The 17,739-nt window shown below is 43.4% G+C and overlaps 3 protein-coding genes across 5 annotated transcripts in view; 1 reads left to right on the plus strand and 2 right to left on the minus strand.

The window, feature by feature from the left end:
* Positions 1-1,073, minus strand: part of PCGF6 (polycomb group ring finger 6) — a 28,679-nt gene extending 27,606 nt beyond the window's left edge. Inside the window, exon 1 of one of the 3 annotated variants that reach the window (XR_012463531.1) lies at positions 737-1,041. Coding sequence is in view for 2 of the 3 variants with exons in the window: in XM_074158950.1 (XP_074015051.1) it covers positions 737-1,024 (288 nt within the window). In the remaining variant the exon portion in view is untranslated. Of the gene's footprint in view, positions 1-736 lie in introns of all 3 variants that reach the window. The other 2 variants (XM_074158950.1, XM_074158951.1) reach the window with 2 other exon arrangements.
* Positions 1,074-1,860: 787 nt separating this feature from the next.
* TAF5 (TATA-box binding protein associated factor 5) lies at positions 1,861-13,015 on the plus strand. The gene is made up of 11 exons (XM_074158895.1): positions 1,861-2,373; positions 3,618-3,858; positions 5,077-5,392; positions 6,067-6,230; positions 6,695-6,830; positions 7,341-7,461; positions 8,912-9,041; positions 10,108-10,272; positions 10,732-10,909; positions 11,064-11,241; positions 12,017-13,015. The coding sequence occupies exons 1-11, from the start codon at positions 1,863-1,865 to the stop codon at positions 12,232-12,234; spliced, it is 2,358 nt and encodes a 785-aa protein (XP_074014996.1). The 5' UTR covers positions 1,861-1,862; the 3' UTR covers positions 12,235-13,015.
* A 728-nt stretch (positions 13,016-13,743) lies between these two features.
* On the minus strand, positions 13,744-16,286 carry ATP5MK (ATP synthase membrane subunit k). Its single transcript, XM_074158896.1, has 3 exons — positions 16,195-16,286; positions 16,006-16,101; positions 13,744-15,284 (listed from the first exon to the last, which is right to left on the minus strand). The coding sequence occupies exons 1-2, from the start codon at positions 16,279-16,281 to the stop codon at positions 16,009-16,011; spliced, it is 180 nt and encodes a 59-aa protein (XP_074014997.1). The 5' UTR covers positions 16,282-16,286; the 3' UTR covers positions 13,744-15,284; positions 16,006-16,008.
* Between the last annotated feature and the right edge of the window lie 1,453 nt (positions 16,287-17,739).

Raw genomic sequence — 17,739 nt, forward strand, 5'->3', positions numbered from 1 at the left:
TGCTTATGAAATACCTTTATCAGGAACGCATACAAGCAATTTCATAACTACTTTCCTGTCAGAAGTCTGCTATTTCAGAAAAGAACAAATTTCTTCTATAGCAATGATCTAAGATCTGTCTGAAAGAGGTAACACATGAGGATTTTATGTTCCGTTTCCTCTCGTCTCAAAGCCAGACTAAGAGGCCTTCTTTCCCTCAACGACACCACTCATTTCACCCACACACCACCGGTTACCACCCTCTCAGCTATGCCAAGAGTTTGTAAGGGCTTCAATTAAACAAGACAGATGAAGTGAACTTGGGTAATAATAAAAAGCCTATTATCATATAGCTTACGTTGCCTAAGCAGGGGTCTAGATTTGCACCTGGAAGTTTTCAGAAGTTCCCAAAAGCACGTAAATTGAAGTCCGCTGCTTATAGGACCTGCCTGAAAGCCGCCGATATTCTGCAAACGCCAGGCCCCACATGCAGACATTGCCTTTCTCACCCAGTAGCCTTCCCGCAGCGGGGCGGCCGGCCTGCCCCCCTCTAGCTCACACCCCCGCGGCGCCCTGCTCCGCGCCGGAGCTGCCGGACCGCTCCGGTCGGGCCTGCCCCCACCACCCCAGCCTCTCCACAGGCCCCAGCGGCCCAGCCATGGCGGCGGCGCGGGGCACGCCGGGAGCGAGGCCTGGCGCGCGAGGGGGCCGTTGGGCGCCCTCGCCTCAGGGGCCGCCCCCTGTCCCCCCACCATACCTCCCGGTCGTCGTCCGAGTCAAGCTCCCCGTCGTCCGTCCCGAACCGAGCCCCGGGGTCCCCCTCGAGCTCCTCTTCCTCCATCTCCTCTTCCTCGTCGTCTTCGTCATCGTCCTCGTCGCCGCTGGACTCTGAGCGGCTCCGCTCGAACTCGAAGGGGTGGGAGCGCGACCCCGAACAGCTGGGAGCCCCCTCCATCTCCTGGTCCTCGTCGGCCGGGGCCGGGCCCGCGCCTGCTCCCTCCCCGCCCGACAGCCCCGAAACAGCAGAGCCAACGTCCACGTCCATGTCCGCGGCTCGGGGCGGGGAGCGGGGCAGACGCGGGACCGGCCGTCGGCCGCCCGCAGGGGACGGCGGGAAGGGTAGTGCGCCAGCACCGCCCCCTAAACCGCATGCGCGGGACCTGCGCGGGGCATGCTGGGAACCGTAGTTTTGTCCGTGGGCGCCATTGCGCATGCGCTTAGACTCAACCCGCCAGAAATTTTAATCGCCTGCAGGTCTCTCTTCTCACGGTCTGTTTACACTCCTCCTTCCTCTGGCTAAGAATTAAATTACTCGCTAACGAAGCGCTGGCAAACGTTTAATTTATCACGAAAAGTGCGTCAATCACAAGAAACCGGGTTCGTTCATAAAAAAAATAAATTCTGTAGTATCAACGAACCTGTATTTACCCCACAGGACTAAAAGAAGCGATATTAGAAACACCTGGAAAATTAAATTACCTAGTCATAGTTAATTTAATTGGGACAAAGGCACACAGTCCCAAGGCCATCCTTGCTCTGCTCCACGAGGGCACCGGTAGTGGCTTATAAACACATCAACCCGTTTCCGGCCGAGGTTTCTCGCACACCGTGGGCACCACTGAGTTCCGTGAGTCACACTCGCGCAGTCGCCACCCAAAATTAGGGTTAATTAGCGCTGGGAGCCCCGCGGTGCAGCGGGCGCCTCCAAACCGCCGCTCCCGACTCCCGCCACTCCCGCTACCATAAAGCGCGCCTTCCAGAGTCGCAAAACGAAGCCATAAGAGCTTAGGTAGTCAGCGGTGGCATTACCCATCCTTTGCCCTGACTGTCGTAAGAGCGTCCGCGCTTGGCGGCAGCTGCCGGCGAATGGGGGGCGATGCAAGATGGCGGCACTACCTGAGGAGCCGGCGGAGGTGGTGACGGTGAAGCCGGACCCTGAGGCGGGAACGCCGCCGCAGCAGCCTCCTGTTGCTCCTCCAGCTGCCGCCGCTCCTGCCGCTCCCCCGGCTGCGGCGGATGGGGAGGCGGTGGGGAGTGGTGTGGAGGCGGCCCCCTCTAAGGCTGTGGCACCGGGCCCGGCCGCCTCCCCATCGGCGCTGGACCGGCAGACGCTTGTGGCCGTGCTGCAGTTCCTGCGGCGCAGCAACCTCCGCGAGTCCGAGGAGATCCTGCGGCGCGAAGCTCGCCTGCTCGGCGATGACCTCGGCGCTGCTGCTCTCAGCCCCACCGGCACCGGGCTTCTGGGAACGGCGGGCGGCGATGCGGACGCCGGCGGCGAGGCGCTACTCAACCGGGTCACCGCCGCTGCCACTATCGCGATAGGAGGCAGCGCTGCCGCTGTCGCCTCTTCCAGCCCCGGGGTGGCGGCGGTCGCCGCCGTGCCGCCGGGGAAAGGTGGGCTCCGGTGGGGGCTGTGGGGTCACTGCCCGGGGAGGGAGGCCGCCCCCTTCTGGCGGGCTTTCTAGGGGCTGAAAGGGCCCTGTGCCTCCCCCAGCCTCGGGGACTCTCCGTGATGCTGGGACACAAGGGTTGGTGTCAGGTCGTGCCTCCCACGGGGCGGCACTCGCTGGGCGCGGGGGGTGCTGAGTGTGTCATTCCCCCATACAACTCTGGAAGAGATTGGGGTCTCCTGGGGGTGCCCTCCCTGGAGCAAAGGACCAAATCTGTGGTATTTGCAGGGACTGCTGTCAAAGAGAGAAGTGCTTCCCCTTGTCTTTGTGTCCCATTTCGACTAATAGCGTAGCAGGAGGCTGGAGGTTTCCTTTGTAGTTAGAGGTGATGGTCCAAGATGTGGCTGTAAGGGTGAGAAGGGAGGCCTGATGTACAGGCTGCATTTTGAAGAAAGAGACGTAGGATACTTGTAGAGGAGGCTTTATACATTTTTGGATCGAGTTGCTGGGTACTTGAGAAGTCCTTTGGATAATTGGAGTCTTAAGTAATTTTAATCAGTGTGTTCTGTGGGACAGCTTTACAGAACAGTATCATGAAGTTTCAGGAACTGATACGTGTGAGTTCCAGTAAACGTGTAGTATAAAGTCAGGTTGTTCCTGGTATCACCTGATACCATTGTTTTTCCACAGAAGACAAGACAATGAATACGTTTAATGACTGCTATGGAGAACAGAGCTCTCAGAGTGTTAGCATGTGACAAAAAGTCACTGTCCTGTAATGGTTGTGTAGTGGTCTTGGTGAATTTTTCACTTGATGAACTTAATTTGCTTGTTTACTGGAAGCAAAATAATTATAGGGGGTATATCTTACAGGCTTTGAAAGATTCCCTTCCTAATTTGACAATTTCTAGCTTTAGCAGTAAAGATAATTTATTTTGGTGATGTTAGTGGCTTCTTCCTTTATGCTTAAAATCCTAGTTGAATTGGGCACTATGTTAAATACCTTATAGGCAGCTGTTGGCAGGAAAAGCACAAAAAATGGCTGAAGGTGCTAGGAAAATTGGCTTCTGGACTACAGTGTGATACCGTCCTCTCACTTCTATCCCTTAAACTTAGTGCTGAACAAGCACAAGACTTAGTGTCCTGTTTTGCTCAGAGTGCCTCACCTTACCAGTGCAGCCGTTAGCCACTGGGTGTTTGCTAGCTCTTTCAGGCTGTCTTATAAGCTCTAGTTTTATGCTTTTGCAGTTGGAGGAGCTGTTGTTGTGGAAGATCAGCCAGATGTGAGTGCAGTATTGTCTGCTTACAATCAGCAAGGGGACCCAACGCTCTACGAGGAATACTACAGTGGCTTGAAACACTTCATTGAGTGTTCCCTGGACTGTCATCGAGCAGAATTATCTCAGCTGTTTTATCCTCTCTTTGTGCACATGTACTTGGAATTGGTCTACAATCAACATGAGAGTGAAGCAAAGTCTTTTTTTGAAAGGTAATTTATTTTCATTCGTGCATTTGCGTGATTTGGTATTTGCTATTTTGATTAAATCTGTAGGCTATAGTAGCGTAGGCCTTTATATATATATACACACATGTATTATTTGTCTTCTCTAACGTTGAAGGTATTTGGAATCTGAAGTAATGGTGCCATGGATTACAGAAACTGTTCGTAAATCCTTTTCCAGTCTCCTATATTAGGGAGATGTGCAAACTATATGCTTTTGTACTGTCCACATGCACATATTGAACTGTTTTTATGGTGAGCTGGTTGGCTCCTTGCTGTGAAGTATCAATGGAGAGATGCTGCTGCTTTGGAGAAAGATTTGGAGTCATTTTTTAGCACTGGAAAATTGCAGGGAGGTGCCAAATAATGTGTGCTTTAAGTATTTGCTAATGTCATAGCATGTATATTGAAATTCTTCACGTAAGATTAAAGGAATTAATTTATGGCTAATCTACAATTTTCTGTGCTCTTACTATGTTTCACTTCTTTATCACTTGAGAAATCTGAATTTCATTTGTTTCTCCATTCAGACCTATTATGGAATATTTCAGTCCAAAAGGATAACTTTTTCTCCCTCCAATATGGTCGGCAAAAATGGTTCTGTAAATAGTTAAAACGTTCCCTGCCACAACTATTTTATAAGGTGGTTTGAGAGAAAATGGCAAACACTAGACATACGTTAGCTATTCTGTAATGCAAGTGGAGAGTGAGAAACACATTCACTGTGAAATGTGCATATTCATATAATGACTCATATATAAATACATCCAATAGTCTTGAGTAATAAAAAAAATGTCCTGTACTTTATGATACCACAAATTAGAGTTTCATTTCTGTAAATAAACATGGTAGTGTAACTATTTACTTCAGGCGAGAACCCTTTGGGTGTATGAAATTCTGTGAGGTTCCATTTGCATGTTCTCTTCATCTTGGTTTTTAATTGTTGAATGCTCTGACTGTGTACAGGAAGTCACTGGTGTATCTTCCTCGGGGGAAGATTTATTTCAGTAGAAAAAAAAGAATCCTATATGTAGTCAGTAGCTTCCAAAAGGTCCTTACGTATATGTTTCACGCTAAATAATGTAAATAATATAATAAAATAAATAATAAAGTAAATAAAATAATAAAATAATGTAAATAAGTGTGCACTTAGGAGATAATGTTTTTATAATAAATCTTTTATTGTGTCTTAAATTGTCTTAATAGATTCCATGGGGATCAAGAGTGCTATTACCAGGATGACCTGCGTGTATTATCTAGCTTAACCAAAAAAGAACATATGAAAGGTAACGAGACCATGCTGGATTTCCGAACAAGCAAGTTTGTGCTGCGTATTTCCCGTGACTCTTACCAACTCTTGAAGAGGCATCTTCAGGAAAAGCAGAACAATCAGATCTGGAACATTGTTCAGGAACATCTTTACATTGATATCTTTGATGGAATGCCTCGCAGCAAACAACAGATAGATGCTATGGTTGGAAGCTTGGCCGGGGAGGCAAAACGAGAAGCTAATAAAGCAAAGGTAGGAGGGAAGGATTGTTGCACTCTTATAATTGAACCGTTCTCTGTAGTTTTTCAGGGAGATATCTTAGTATAGACCGAGATATGTCAGTTGAGATATTAAAAGACAGCGTGTACAGAACAAAGGAAGAGAACTGTACAAGTAGTTGTTGGCAGGAGTAGAGAGATCAACCTGTATCTGGTAGAAGAAACTGTTGAACTCCTTTGAGAGCGCCTTGTGTTCAGCCCACTGAACTAAATGTAAACTAACTCCTGAATGACTCTGGGGTTTTAAAATGGGCACTTGACTATTTGGCTTTCTCTCTTGTACAACAGATGTAATTCTTTCTTACTGCCAGCTGGTACTGCAAGGGCTGTTTGTGTAGATCTTGGCGGTGTAGGACCACACTATTATGCAGATAAACTATGTCAGCTGTAGGGATTCTTCTTTAAGGGAGCGCAAAGAAGCGGTGGGAGAACTTACAGTTGTCCAGATCAGTTGCTGACTAAAACAACAGGACATGTACTACATTTGTGGGCTCACCAGTAATGGATGCAGTAATAAAAACATAGCAGTGTTAAAGGGGCAGCTCTATTGCTTGACTATTACTTTAACTAATTTTTTTTAATGGATACTTTTTTTTCAGTAAGAACAGCAATTACTGTTTTGTCTTGTGTATTTTACTGGCTTTGCAGGTTTTCTTTGGCTTATTGAAAGAACCAGAATTTGATGTGCCTTTGGATGATGAAGATGAAGAAGGAGAAAATGAGGAAGGAAAGCCAAAGAAGAAAAAACCTAAAAAAGATAGTGTAGGATCGAAAAGTAAAAAACAAGACCCTAATGCTCCTCCCCAAAACAGGTACCAAGGGAACAACATGTAGAGAAGTCTTGTTAAATCCAGTCTTGTCGTGCCAAATGTGCATCGCTGTTCACGTGACATTTTTAGCTCTTTGCCCGTTTGAGCTGTACACAGCTTTAGCCGTAAGACTTTTAAGGGAGGTAATGGAAAGCTCAGCATATAACCTTCTACCTCTGCCCTTCAAGACAGTCTAGATCTCCCTCAGTAAAATTTCATTCAGTTACCCACTAATCTTTTCAGATCATACTCAATTATTTATCTTATTCAATTGTCTGTCTGAAATACTTAAAGCGACCGGCTCTTTTTCTCATCAGTTAATCTTCTACATAGTCTTTCTTTTTTCTAGTTCTTGCTTCCTGTTTGAATATTGCAGTATAGGATTGCAAGCAAAGGCTTTGCTTTCTCTGTTTAGATTAACAATACAAAAGGTGCTTTTAGTTTGTAAAAATGTGTGCTTCTTGTAGAATTCCTCTGCCTGAACTGAAAGACTCTGACAAGCTGGATAAAGTAATGAACATGAAGGAAGCTGCGAGGCGTGTGCGTCTTGGCCCAGAGTGCCTGCCCTCCATCTGTTTCTACACATTCCTTAACGCTTACCAGGTTGGTAAAAGAAGAGTTTGGGTAATGTGGGAGAGAGAATCAAAATTATAAACATCCCTCTTAATAGAGAAAGAGGACTTAACGGAGTTACCAAGGGTTCTTGGAGTATCTGAAAGTTGTGTTGCAAAGTTTATGTTCCAAATCTTCAAAATTCTTTTTAAAGATTCCTTAAACTATTGAGTTTCTGTGGTCTTTGGGTTTTGCTCTGATTTTGCCATAATTCCTTCTTTTGCTTTTCTTGTGGGCCCATAAGTATATTCTACAGAATACGGTAGATGTTTTGCACCAAAGCACTGGAAAACAAAGTACTGTTTTGTCACTATTGACTTTGTGCTTCATTCATACAGCTTTATTTTTAATGGTGCAAGAATTTATATGTTTATGTCTATCCTAGAATAATTCCCTCTTATTTTTGTAAATAGTAATTTTTGTATTAGTAATTAAGAATTCGTAATGTTTGAAATGCATCATGAAAGATACAAACAATGTCAATGGATACTTTCTGCATAGGGTCTGACTGCAGTGGATATTACAGATGACTCTAGCATGATTGTAGGAGGCTTTGCTGATTCTACGGTCAGAGTCTGGTCAGTGACTCCGAAAAAGCTACGTAGTGTGAAAACAGCAGCAGGTAATTAAGACAATGATCCCTAATATGAGCATGCACTACTTGTGACAGCTGTGTTTTGCGTGAATAGAGGAAGATGTCTGTGGCAGAAGAGTTTTAAATGCTTTCATTTTGAAGAAACAGGATGCGCACGTACAGTGTGTATGATCGCATCTCAAGTACTGCCATTAGAAACAGTTTTAAAGGAATAAGAAATCTGGTTGTGTAACCTCCTGAGGGCTGGTCAGTGCGTGGAGCTTGGAACTAGTCATCTTGTTTCTTAACTGGATGGTGTGTGAGCCGATGCAGGCAGGACGCAGGAACAACCACAAAACCACAGCTGAAAGGCAAAGAACAAATTTAACCTCGATACCTCATGGATCGGGGAATCTCTGAAGCAGCACCTGGGCAGAGGCAGGCAAGCAGGGGACGCAGACGCCACGGAGCGAGAGAGAGTCCTTATTAACAAGAGAACCCTTGTTAGCAAGGGAGTGAGAGAGCGAGAGCTCACGCTTGCTCTTTGGGCCTGTATTTCAAGGATTCTGGCAGGTAGAGTTTTCTGCTGTGCTTTGATCTTCTTCAACAGCAGGGCAGGAATCTCGGGCACGTTTGATAAGGTGCCCCTGAGTCTATCCCGGGCCTACATTATCTAAGTGCAGGTGTTCTACTTGTTGAGCACACAGAATTAAACAACAATTAGTGTGATAGATGTGTTTTCCAGCACCCATGTGCAAGTCACTTGAGCGTGTTGACAGTCCCCCTTACTGATCTTCTGTTAGTTTCCCACAGATGGTAACTATAGGGTGTAGTAGGTAGCTGGGTTTAGATCATCTAGGGAGAGACTATAGAGGTACCCTCGGGGAAATTATAGGAGGGAACTCTGAGAAGGATGGAGGAAAACATCCTGTAGCTCAACATCTACACAAATTCATGGAAATCAGGCTTCTTTAATTCTGCTGTTTACGTAACGGTGTGTTGTGGTTGAAGTTGGATACCACGCAAACCTTTCTTAATCTGGATATTTAACTGAAATGTGGTCATGATGTTCAGCAAATAGTAGCCTACAGACTAAAAGTTATTTGAAGTTGCGTGCAACTGCCAAAACACATTTGAAAAGCGTCTTCGTGGCATATTAACTTTGTGGGAAAAGGTGTGAATGTTTGGCATTTCTATCAAGATGTTACTGTGTTTGGAGGCTGAACAGTGTAAGTATGAAAAATAACACACATCAGGATTAATTTATTTTAGCTCTTAAGGAAGACTTAAGAAAGTGATTATTTATGTAAAGCATTACTTTCACTTTTTACAATGGTAAAAAATATTTTAAATGCCACTGTATATTTCAGACTTACTAATTGTCAGGTACTCTGTCATGTTCATATTATACTAGCCTCTTTTAGAGTGTTACTTGCTTTCCTGTTCATGGCATTGATCTTTGAAGTTCTGACAGTTATACGTGACTGAAATATTGCAGACCTCAGTCTCATCGACAAAGAATCAGACGATGTCTTGGAGAGGATCATGGATGAGAAAACAGCAAGTGAGTTGAAGATTTTATATGGTCACAGTGGACCTGTCTATGGCACCAGCTTCAGTCCCGATAGGTAAAATAAGTTTACAAGCTAACTAGTTCGCTTGTCTTGACTTTTAAGTGTGTAATACTGAACGCAGTCATGTTCTTAATGCAGCTTTTTCCAGAAGATTAAAGCAATTCTTGGTGCAGCTTATCAGAAACTGCGTGTGAGCGTAAGTGCTCAGTGTCCTCAGGGGGTTGGGCACTGTCAGCTGTTACTGAAATCAACTGGAGCTGAGGATGCCAGCACCGTTTTTAAGGTTCAAGACTTAGATGGAAAAATAGACCATCGTTTTGCAAACTGTAGTTTAAGTTGACTTTTAACTAACTGAATTGTGGGAGGGAAAAATATTGCAGCATTGATTGCACTTTGAGTATTTCAAACCATAAAACCAGAGCGAGTAGCATATTGTGTTTCTCCTATTCTGTTGAGACTTTATTTTCAAAACGTATGGAATAGTATCTTAAAATAAGAGATTTAAAACTATTATGTAATTATGAGAGTCTGAATAATAGAAAGGAGGTTTAAATGAGTAAAGTTTGGCTTTCGCATGTGTCTAATCAGGAAACAGCCATCACAGAAATGCAACTGAGAGAAGTAAACTTTGTGTGGAATATAGAGCCTATAATTATGAATAGAGAATGTGAACATGATATGAATTCTCTTCAGGGAATCCTGGAATTTTGTTTAGAGTTGTATTAAAGGATTATTTTTTTTTAAAGTAACATAGTATAGCACTTTACTAGTCATTTTTTCATATAACTGGAATTCCTGAGTGAAGACCAGCTCTGTGGGTTGGTGTGGTTTTTGTTTTAATTTTAACTTTTTTCTCGCCTCTGTATTGCTGTGGTGTTGTCAGAATTAGTTATCAACATCCAAATGTCTCTTTTTTGCATAAGGGGCTAGGACTGGATTCTGCTTGACTTGGTTATTGTTGCTTACCCCACCAAAATGCTGATTTATATGTGACATGCTGAACAGACGCCGTTCAGTGGACAGTTTGTCTTATCGTAGACACCTCACAGTGTGTATGCAATGGTTGTGCAGTCTGTGTGTAAGTTTGGTGTGTAATACACTATACTCTCTCCTTTGACAGGAACTATCTGTTATCCTGTTCTGAGGATGGCACTGTCAGATTGTGGAGTCTCCAAACATTCACGTGTTTGGTGGGATATAAAGGACACAACTACCCAGTGTGGGATACGCAGTTCTCTCCGTATGGTTATTATTTTGTGTCAGGGGGACATGACAGAGTGGCTCGGTAAGAAACCGGATGGGTTTTTTTACTTGTCTGGGTCAGTTTGTGGTGGATTAACCCTGAAAGTGATTAGCTGGTATACTTTAGCCTAACCTATTACTGGAAATAAATTTTATTTCATATCAATTAAAATACAAATGAAAAAATGTTCTAATGTCAGGGTTTTGTTGTTTTGTTTTGTTTTTTTTTCAACATGCATCAGATTATCTGATGACTGAAGAAATAGTGTCGTCTCATATGACTGTCTGATTATAAGTGTTCTCTTCCAGCTGTTCAACAACTTGACAGAATATTCATTTATTGCTCTCTTTGGAAAGGTATACTTTTCCAAAGCAGATCCTGCCAATTCAATAAACTGACCAGTCAGAAACCACTGTGTAATTACTTCCTTTTATCCTTCATTGGACAACAGAAACTGAACTTCATTAGGGCTCTTTTCATTAATAAAACTTTTCTTTTCAGTCTGTGGGCAACGGATCACTACCAGCCTTTACGGATATTTGCTGGCCATCTTGCTGATGTGACGTGTACCCGGTTTCATCCAAACTCTAACTATATTGCCACGGGCTCGGCAGACAGGACTGTACGGCTCTGGGATGTTTTGAATGGGAATTGTGTAAGAATATTCACTGGACATAAGGTAAAGGCCCATCACTCAGAGTGTGAAAAGAATTTGATTTCTGTGATGAAATTCTGCAGAGTGAGATTCAGAACAAATACAGCTTGAGTTACTGAATGTGAGTAAACTTAACTAACTTGTTTGGTGTGTCCCACCCCCTCAATGTCTGTTTTAGGGACCAATTCATTCGTTGGCATTTTCTCCCAATGGACGATTCCTGGCTACTGGAGCGACAGATGGAAGAGTTCTGTTGTGGGATATCGGACATGGCTTGATGGTTGGAGAACTGAAAGGGCACACGGACACTATCTACGCGCTCAGATTCAGTAGAGATGGAGAGATCTTAGCATCAGGTAAAATTCACTGGAAACAGTGAAGTTGCTGTTGTGTTCCATAAATCTGAAGAGGAATGACATAACTGGTTTTGTAAATTGAGGAAGACAAAGTAGAATCAATTGCTTAGCAAAAGCAGCAACGTAAAACTGCTGGTATGAGGCGAGTGCTTCACTGGACTGTGAAGCAGGACCTCTCGCTACTCCAGGAACTGAAGGAAAGGTGTTTGTGCAGTCAGGCGATAGTGAAGCTTGGGAGCTGCTGGAGAGCAGCTCTGAGGAAAAAGACCTGAGAGTCCTGGTGGACAACAGGATGACCATGAGGCAGCAATGTGCCCTTGTGGCCAAGAAGGCCAGTGGCATCCTGGGTTGCATGAGGAAGAATGTGACCAGCAGGTGGAGGGAGGTCATCCTCCCCCTCTGCTCTGCCCTGGGGAGGCCCCACCTGGAGCACTGGGTCCAGTTCTGGGCTCCCCAGTTCAACAAAGACAGTGCTAGGTGGTATAATCCAAACCCAAATGTTTTGAGAGAGTAGTTCTTTGTGCTTTATCCACAGGTCGTTCGGGTTAGATTCCAGGAAAGCTGAAATCCTGGTAGTTTTTGTGTGTGCATTCAGTATGTTAGAGGCTTGCAAAGTCTGCTTCCTTGCAGGATGAGGGCATGAGTCCACCATTATGAGCAAGCCTGCTTTTTGAGCTTAATATCTGTTAACTTGCTCCCCAGTAACTCTTTTTTATGCGCCTTTTTTTATTAATAAAAGAAAGTATTTTAAAGTGTTGTTCTTTTTTCTTTCTAGGTTCAATGGACAACACAGTTCGCCTGTGGGATGCCGTGAAAGCGTTTGAAGATTTAGAAACCGATGACTTCACTACAGCCACTGGACATATAAACCTGCCCGAGAACTCCCAGGATTTGTTACTGGGTACATACATGACCAAATCAACCCCGGTTGTGCACCTCCACTTTACACGCAGGAACCTGTTGCTGGCTGCGGGAGCTTACAGCTCGCAGTGACTTGGGAGGCTGTGAGACATGGGCTGTGCCCAATCACCGCAGTAGTGACCTCCAGATGCGAGACCAGGAGGAATGTCTTCTACAGGCGGACTCCGCCGGTCTGTTGCAGGACAAACAAAACTATGTAAAACTAATGCAGAGCAGCATCTTCTCAGTTCTGACATTTCATATTTATCCACGGTTTGAAAATGCTGGAGATTGACAAGGCATCATGGCTGTAAAAGAAGGAATTGCTCATGGTGCTTTTGATAAAAAATATATATATGTATGTGTATATGTAAATGGCTGTCTCCTCTCAGAGATGGTATTGAGCTCTGCTGAAACTTGTGGAAAGTTAATAGCCTTGGTATGTGTTCTCAAATGATTTTTTTTTTTTTTTTTTTTTTTAAAGCACTTAATTTATGGTTAGCAAATGTTTAATCAGTCTCAGACACAAGCAAAAACTCCTCAGTTTCAGGAAAGAAGAATGTAGTTTAATTCACTGTATCCTGGGCTGGGCAACAGGTATGGCCAGAGTATCGCAGCAACAAACGGGGCATTGAAAAGAGCGGGTCCTACAGCCAGGGGCTTGTTGGGACCTGCCACAAGTTCCCTGGAGGGGGGGCTTTATCCATCCAAGTACTAAGTCCTAAAAAGTTTCAAACTCCAGTGATCTTTTTCTGTCAGAAACACAGATCTTGTTATTCTGTTTTCACAGGTAGCCAGTGCTGTAAGTGTGGTAAGCAACCAGAACTGCAATGTGAACTTTATTTACTTTCATGGTTTATTGTATGAAGAAGATAAAAAAAAAAAAAAAGGGGGGGGGGGGAACGGGACAGGACTGAGGCACAACTGAAATACCAGTTATTAAAAAAAAAAGTGGACTTCAACCCTTTTACGTTGTATTAGATCTAAAAGAACTTTCAAAACCTGCATAAGGTTTAATATATCAAAATGTAAAACTAGCCAAGAAATGGAAATATTATTCCAAAGTAAAAGGATTAATGACTCCTGTGTATCACCAGTTTTCTCTTGAAAGGCCAAGCTTGTCTGCTGAAGTGACAATTTCCACCCACAAAAACATTGCACCCCAGTAAGCCCTCCTGGGCAAGCAATAAAGCTCAGTGCTTTATTTCTAATGAGGTGTAAAACGTGCAAAACACTGGGAAGTATCACTTTGGTGTGGTTTCGGGTTTGTGTGGTGTGGGTTGTTAGTTGGTTTTATTAACTCTCTTACAAGCTGTATACAGGGAACCCAGTATTCCTCATTACTTCCAGTAAGGGCTTTGACACTTCAACAATCTGCTGCATCTTTAGTGAAAATAAAAACATGACTTGACATTTCTAAGGTAAAGTAAATGGAGAACTACCTCCCCTCTCACCCCTTCTCCAACTCTTAGAGTAAGGTATATTACAGGCATTATACATCAAAGTAATGGATGGAAAATTCATTAGGGAGATCACCTGGAACTTTTCTTTAAAGAAAAAAGGTTAAAACTAAATTATTTTGGGTCTTTTTTTTTTTTTTTTGGTGTAATGGTACCTCAACAAAATTTGTTTGCTCTCAATTGGATCTCAGTTGGATTTAAGTACAAGTTCTGGTGAATCAAACAAGTTACTTTAAAGCATGTACAGTATTGACAGCGTAAAGAAACACTGCCACATTCTGCCTTTGTATTTTGTACAGTTTTATACTTTTGATATTATAATAAAATACTAAAACCACATAGCTTGTGTCTATATTATAGTACAAGAAGGTATTTTGTTCCCTGTGATGGCTGCAATGGAAGCAAGAGCAGTGCTTGTAACAGAGCATTCTGCTAAGAGAACCAAAGTCATTCAGAAATGGTTAAGTTGATGAGTAGCCATTTCATGTAAATCTCTTCCTAACTGCAGGCAATGGGTTTTAGCTAATTATATCTATTACACTGTTACAACAACCATTATTCATCTGGCAAGTTGTATACAGCAGAGGCCACTTATGCAAACAAGCTCATAGGGGAGGAAGAAGACTAGATTTATTCAGAAGGCCCAGCGTGTACAAATAGCTTTAAGAATACATGAACTAGAGTGAGAGAGCACAAAGACACTAATTTATTATTATTTTTTTTTTCCAGTAACCATGGCTACCTCCTGCTGCCCTCAGTTTGGGAAGTGTATTCGCATGCTTTAGCATCAGAAGTCCTGGGTTCAACCCCTGCTGCTGGCACCTTTCCACAAAGCACAGTGCCATATAATCACATCTGCACCAATGGGACATCTAAGGAAGGTACTGAGTTTTAATTGAGAATATTGAAAGATGCTGTGGAGAACGCGATGGAAAAATGTTAATGTTGGGCAGGGAGGGGGATGTATGTATCTAATTGTGGTAGAACACCTCATTTATTAAGAGGCTACATCCAGGAAGAATAAGTGCCCGAGTACTTCAGTCGCTGTTTTATGAACATGCAGAATTATGAGAGCTTAATATCAGCCATTTTCTTCCTGGCAGTTACCTCTGCAAGAGAGGCCAGTAACAGTAAAAGCTCAAATACCATAATTTGATCAGCCTGTTCTGGGAGGTTTTCCATGAAAACCAAACAGGTTCTATGCAAAATACAGACAACTGAGGCAGAAGTTGTACTATGCATTGTCTTAATAACAGCAAAGAAGTCACGGCTTCCACGTACGCTACTAGCTTGGAATGCAAAAAATGGGAGCAACCAGGTAACTGCAAACCACATAAGCTTACTGTTATCCACTGGGATGTGGACATGTGGAGGTGCTTTGATGGTTTGTAAGCTCTGTGCTGGTGTCATGGTCATGCTGTTTAGGTCTTTCCCAGGTGCTCAGAATGCTTTAGGATGTGTTTTAACTGCAAAGAGTTTAGTTAAGATAGCAATGCCAGGAATCAGCTACTCCATCTCCACTACAAGTAACTGGTTTTGACAGAGAAAAAAAAAAAGTGCCACACATGCTTCTTTGCAACCACTTCATATTTCCAATAGAACAAGTAATTATTTTATTGGCCATAACAGGTCATTAGCTTCCATTACATTGACACAGATTGGAGGTTCAGACATGCCAGCGACCTGCCAAGAGAAGAGAGATCAGACATAGCAAGTCTTGCACAGGGGTGCTAGTAACTGAGCATCCCCCCTCCCCAACTCCAAATGATTTTAGTTACAAGCAGGCCAATTTCAGCACACCTAGGAAGAAATGACTGATGGTGTGTTAAAACATACAACACCACCACTCAAACTTGTTGTTTTCTACCCCTTTTTGCAGACTATGAGGACAGCCCATAGTTCTTTTCAAAACGCCATTTCAGTGGAAATTTTGTATTTGGAAGTGACTCTAGAATTTTCTAACGCTTGGTTGTTGCTGTACAAGAGCAAGTAAAAATCACTTCTATATGGGCCTTGCATAATCAGGTGTGCTAATGTATACGGTTCCATTGTACAGTGCTCCTTCGTTCTGTTCAAAGCAAGGTATTAACAGACTGCGTTTATCTCTAATACAACTAAGTCCTCAAGTAGTACTTTAAATTCCCATTTACCATGTCAGAAAAAAGAATACTGGTATCCCATACCTTCTGCATCCCCCTTTAACAACCTACTTCCCTCAGAATGCCCCCTAATAAGCTAATGCTATAGTTTAGTTCAGGTTTAAAATTATAAATACAAAGTTCACATGCCTGTGTTTCTCTCTCTCTCTAATTATATCCTATTATTAGCAACTTGTCCTTTGTCACTCTTTCTTCTTGGGCTGATATTGAAGCGTTTTGGTCTGGGAAGAACACCAGCCACTTACCATTTACTTATCTGTCACAGCAGGAGTTTTCTTTTTAGGCCTAAGCTTGAAATACAAGATGAGCATTGCAACACCTGTGTATGTTGCTATTACATACTGGAAAACATAAAAGTTAAGTTTAGTTTCAGTTTAAAACCCAGAAAATACCATTATACTAGACTACAAAAGTTAAAAGCACATAATACATACGTTCCTCCTGCCTGTGATGGTATAGGAATTGAAGTACTTCTGAAATCCAGTGAACTGGTGTTGAGATCCCGAGTCATGGCCAGCCATGGCTGCTTGTCCTAACAAACAATACAGGACAGTTAACAAATTTACAGTCAATTGGACGGGATCAATAGGAAAATCAAACTAAACTTGATACTTCCATTGTCAGGAATTCAAGAGACAGTGGATACACAATGGGAGCAGACACATTCAGAGCCTGCTTAAGGTACAAAAGAGGTGACAACAACATCAAGTAAGTAAATGAGGGATTCTGATTTATGATTTTCAGAGTTCATTCAACCAAGTTTAAACATAAAAAACCTAAATCATGATGATGACGATAAAAGGGAAAATTCCTCAAAGCATGGATGAAGAAGAGACCTGCCAGTCCTGCCTACACAAACATTCAACACACGCAAATTTCTACCAATTTTTCAGAAATCTGCAATACCTAATTAAGATAAATCTTCACTAGTTCAGCTAAGAAACAGCTTCAATTACGTACCCAAAAACTCAGTGACAAGATTCAGACAGATCACTATTCAGACAGACTACTACAGTTTTGTGACTGAAAATTCTGCTTTACAACTTTTACACCGTATTATGTGTATGCTGGCCCCAGAAGGGCCAGCAATGTGCCCTTGTGGCCAAGAAGGCCAATGACATCCTGGGGGGCATCAGGAAGAGTATGATCAGCAGGTCAGGAGAGGTCATCCTCCCCCTCTGCTCTGCCCTGGGGAGGCCCCATCTGGAGCACTGGGTCCAGTTCTGGGCTCCCCAGTTCCAGAAGGACAGGGAACTGCTGGAGAGGGTACAGCAGAGGGCTACAGAGATGATGAGGGGCCTGAAACATCTCTCTGATGAGAAAAGGCTGAGGGACTTGGGTCTGTTTAGTCTGGAGAAGGGAAGACTGAGGGGAGATCTGATCAACGCCTATAAATATTTAAAGGGTGGGTGTCAGGAGGATGGGTCCAGTCTTTTTTCAGTGGTGCCCAGGGACAGGACAAGAGGGAACGGGCACAAACTTGAACATAAGAGAAGTTCCATCTAAACCTGAGGAGGAACTTCTTTCCTGTAAGGGTGGCAGAGCCCTGGAAGAGGCTGCCCAGAGAGGTGGTGGAGTCCTCCATAATGCTCTGGGGAACCTGTTCCAGTGTTTGATCACCCTTACAATAAAAAGGGTTTTCTTGGTAATGTTTAGAGATGTATTTTTCTAATGTTTGAAGAAGGTGTGATGTTTAGGACAAACATTTGTTGTTTATCTTGTAACTCACCTCAAAAGAAGCTCATATGCCATACAGTTACCTACCAAACCAGGCAGATGCTGTGGCCACCAGTACCCCAGAGGAGATACAAGGAACCGGTACAATAAGTGCTATGCTCATTAACACAGCTCTTATGCTAACCCAAACCAGTAACGTATTCCTCATGTATAATCAGGTAAACATGCCTGTAACTGGACTCACTATGTAACAGTTAAAAATCTTAACGAAATCACTCCCTAAACATCTGCTGTACATGACC

Source organism: Numenius arquata, chromosome 15, assembly GCF_964106895.1.
Source record: "Numenius arquata chromosome 15, bNumArq3.hap1.1, whole genome shotgun sequence".
Lineage (NCBI taxonomy): Eukaryota > Metazoa > Chordata > Aves > Charadriiformes > Scolopacidae > Numenius > Numenius arquata.

Excerpts from the sequence above, each read along its gene's own strand:
- TAF5 (XM_074158895.1), top strand. The coding sequence starts at position 1,863 with ATGGCGGCACTACCTGAGGAGCCGGCGGAGGTGGTGACGGTGAAGCCG. Across the intron at positions 5,393-6,066 it reads GAGAAGCTAATAAAGCAAAG|GTTTTCTTTGGCTTATTGAA; the intron begins GTAGGAGGGAAG and ends CTGGCTTTGCAG. Across the intron at positions 6,831-7,340 it reads CATTCCTTAACGCTTACCAG|GGTCTGACTGCAGTGGATAT; the intron begins GTTGGTAAAAGA and ends CTTTCTGCATAG.
- ATP5MK (XM_074158896.1), bottom strand. The coding sequence starts at position 16,281 with ATGGCTGGCCATGACTCGGGATCTCAACACCAGTTCACTGGATTTCAG. Across the intron at positions 16,102-16,194 it reads CCATCACAGGCAGGAGGAAC|TATGTAATAGCAACATACAC; the intron begins GTATGTATTATG and ends TATGTTTTCCAG.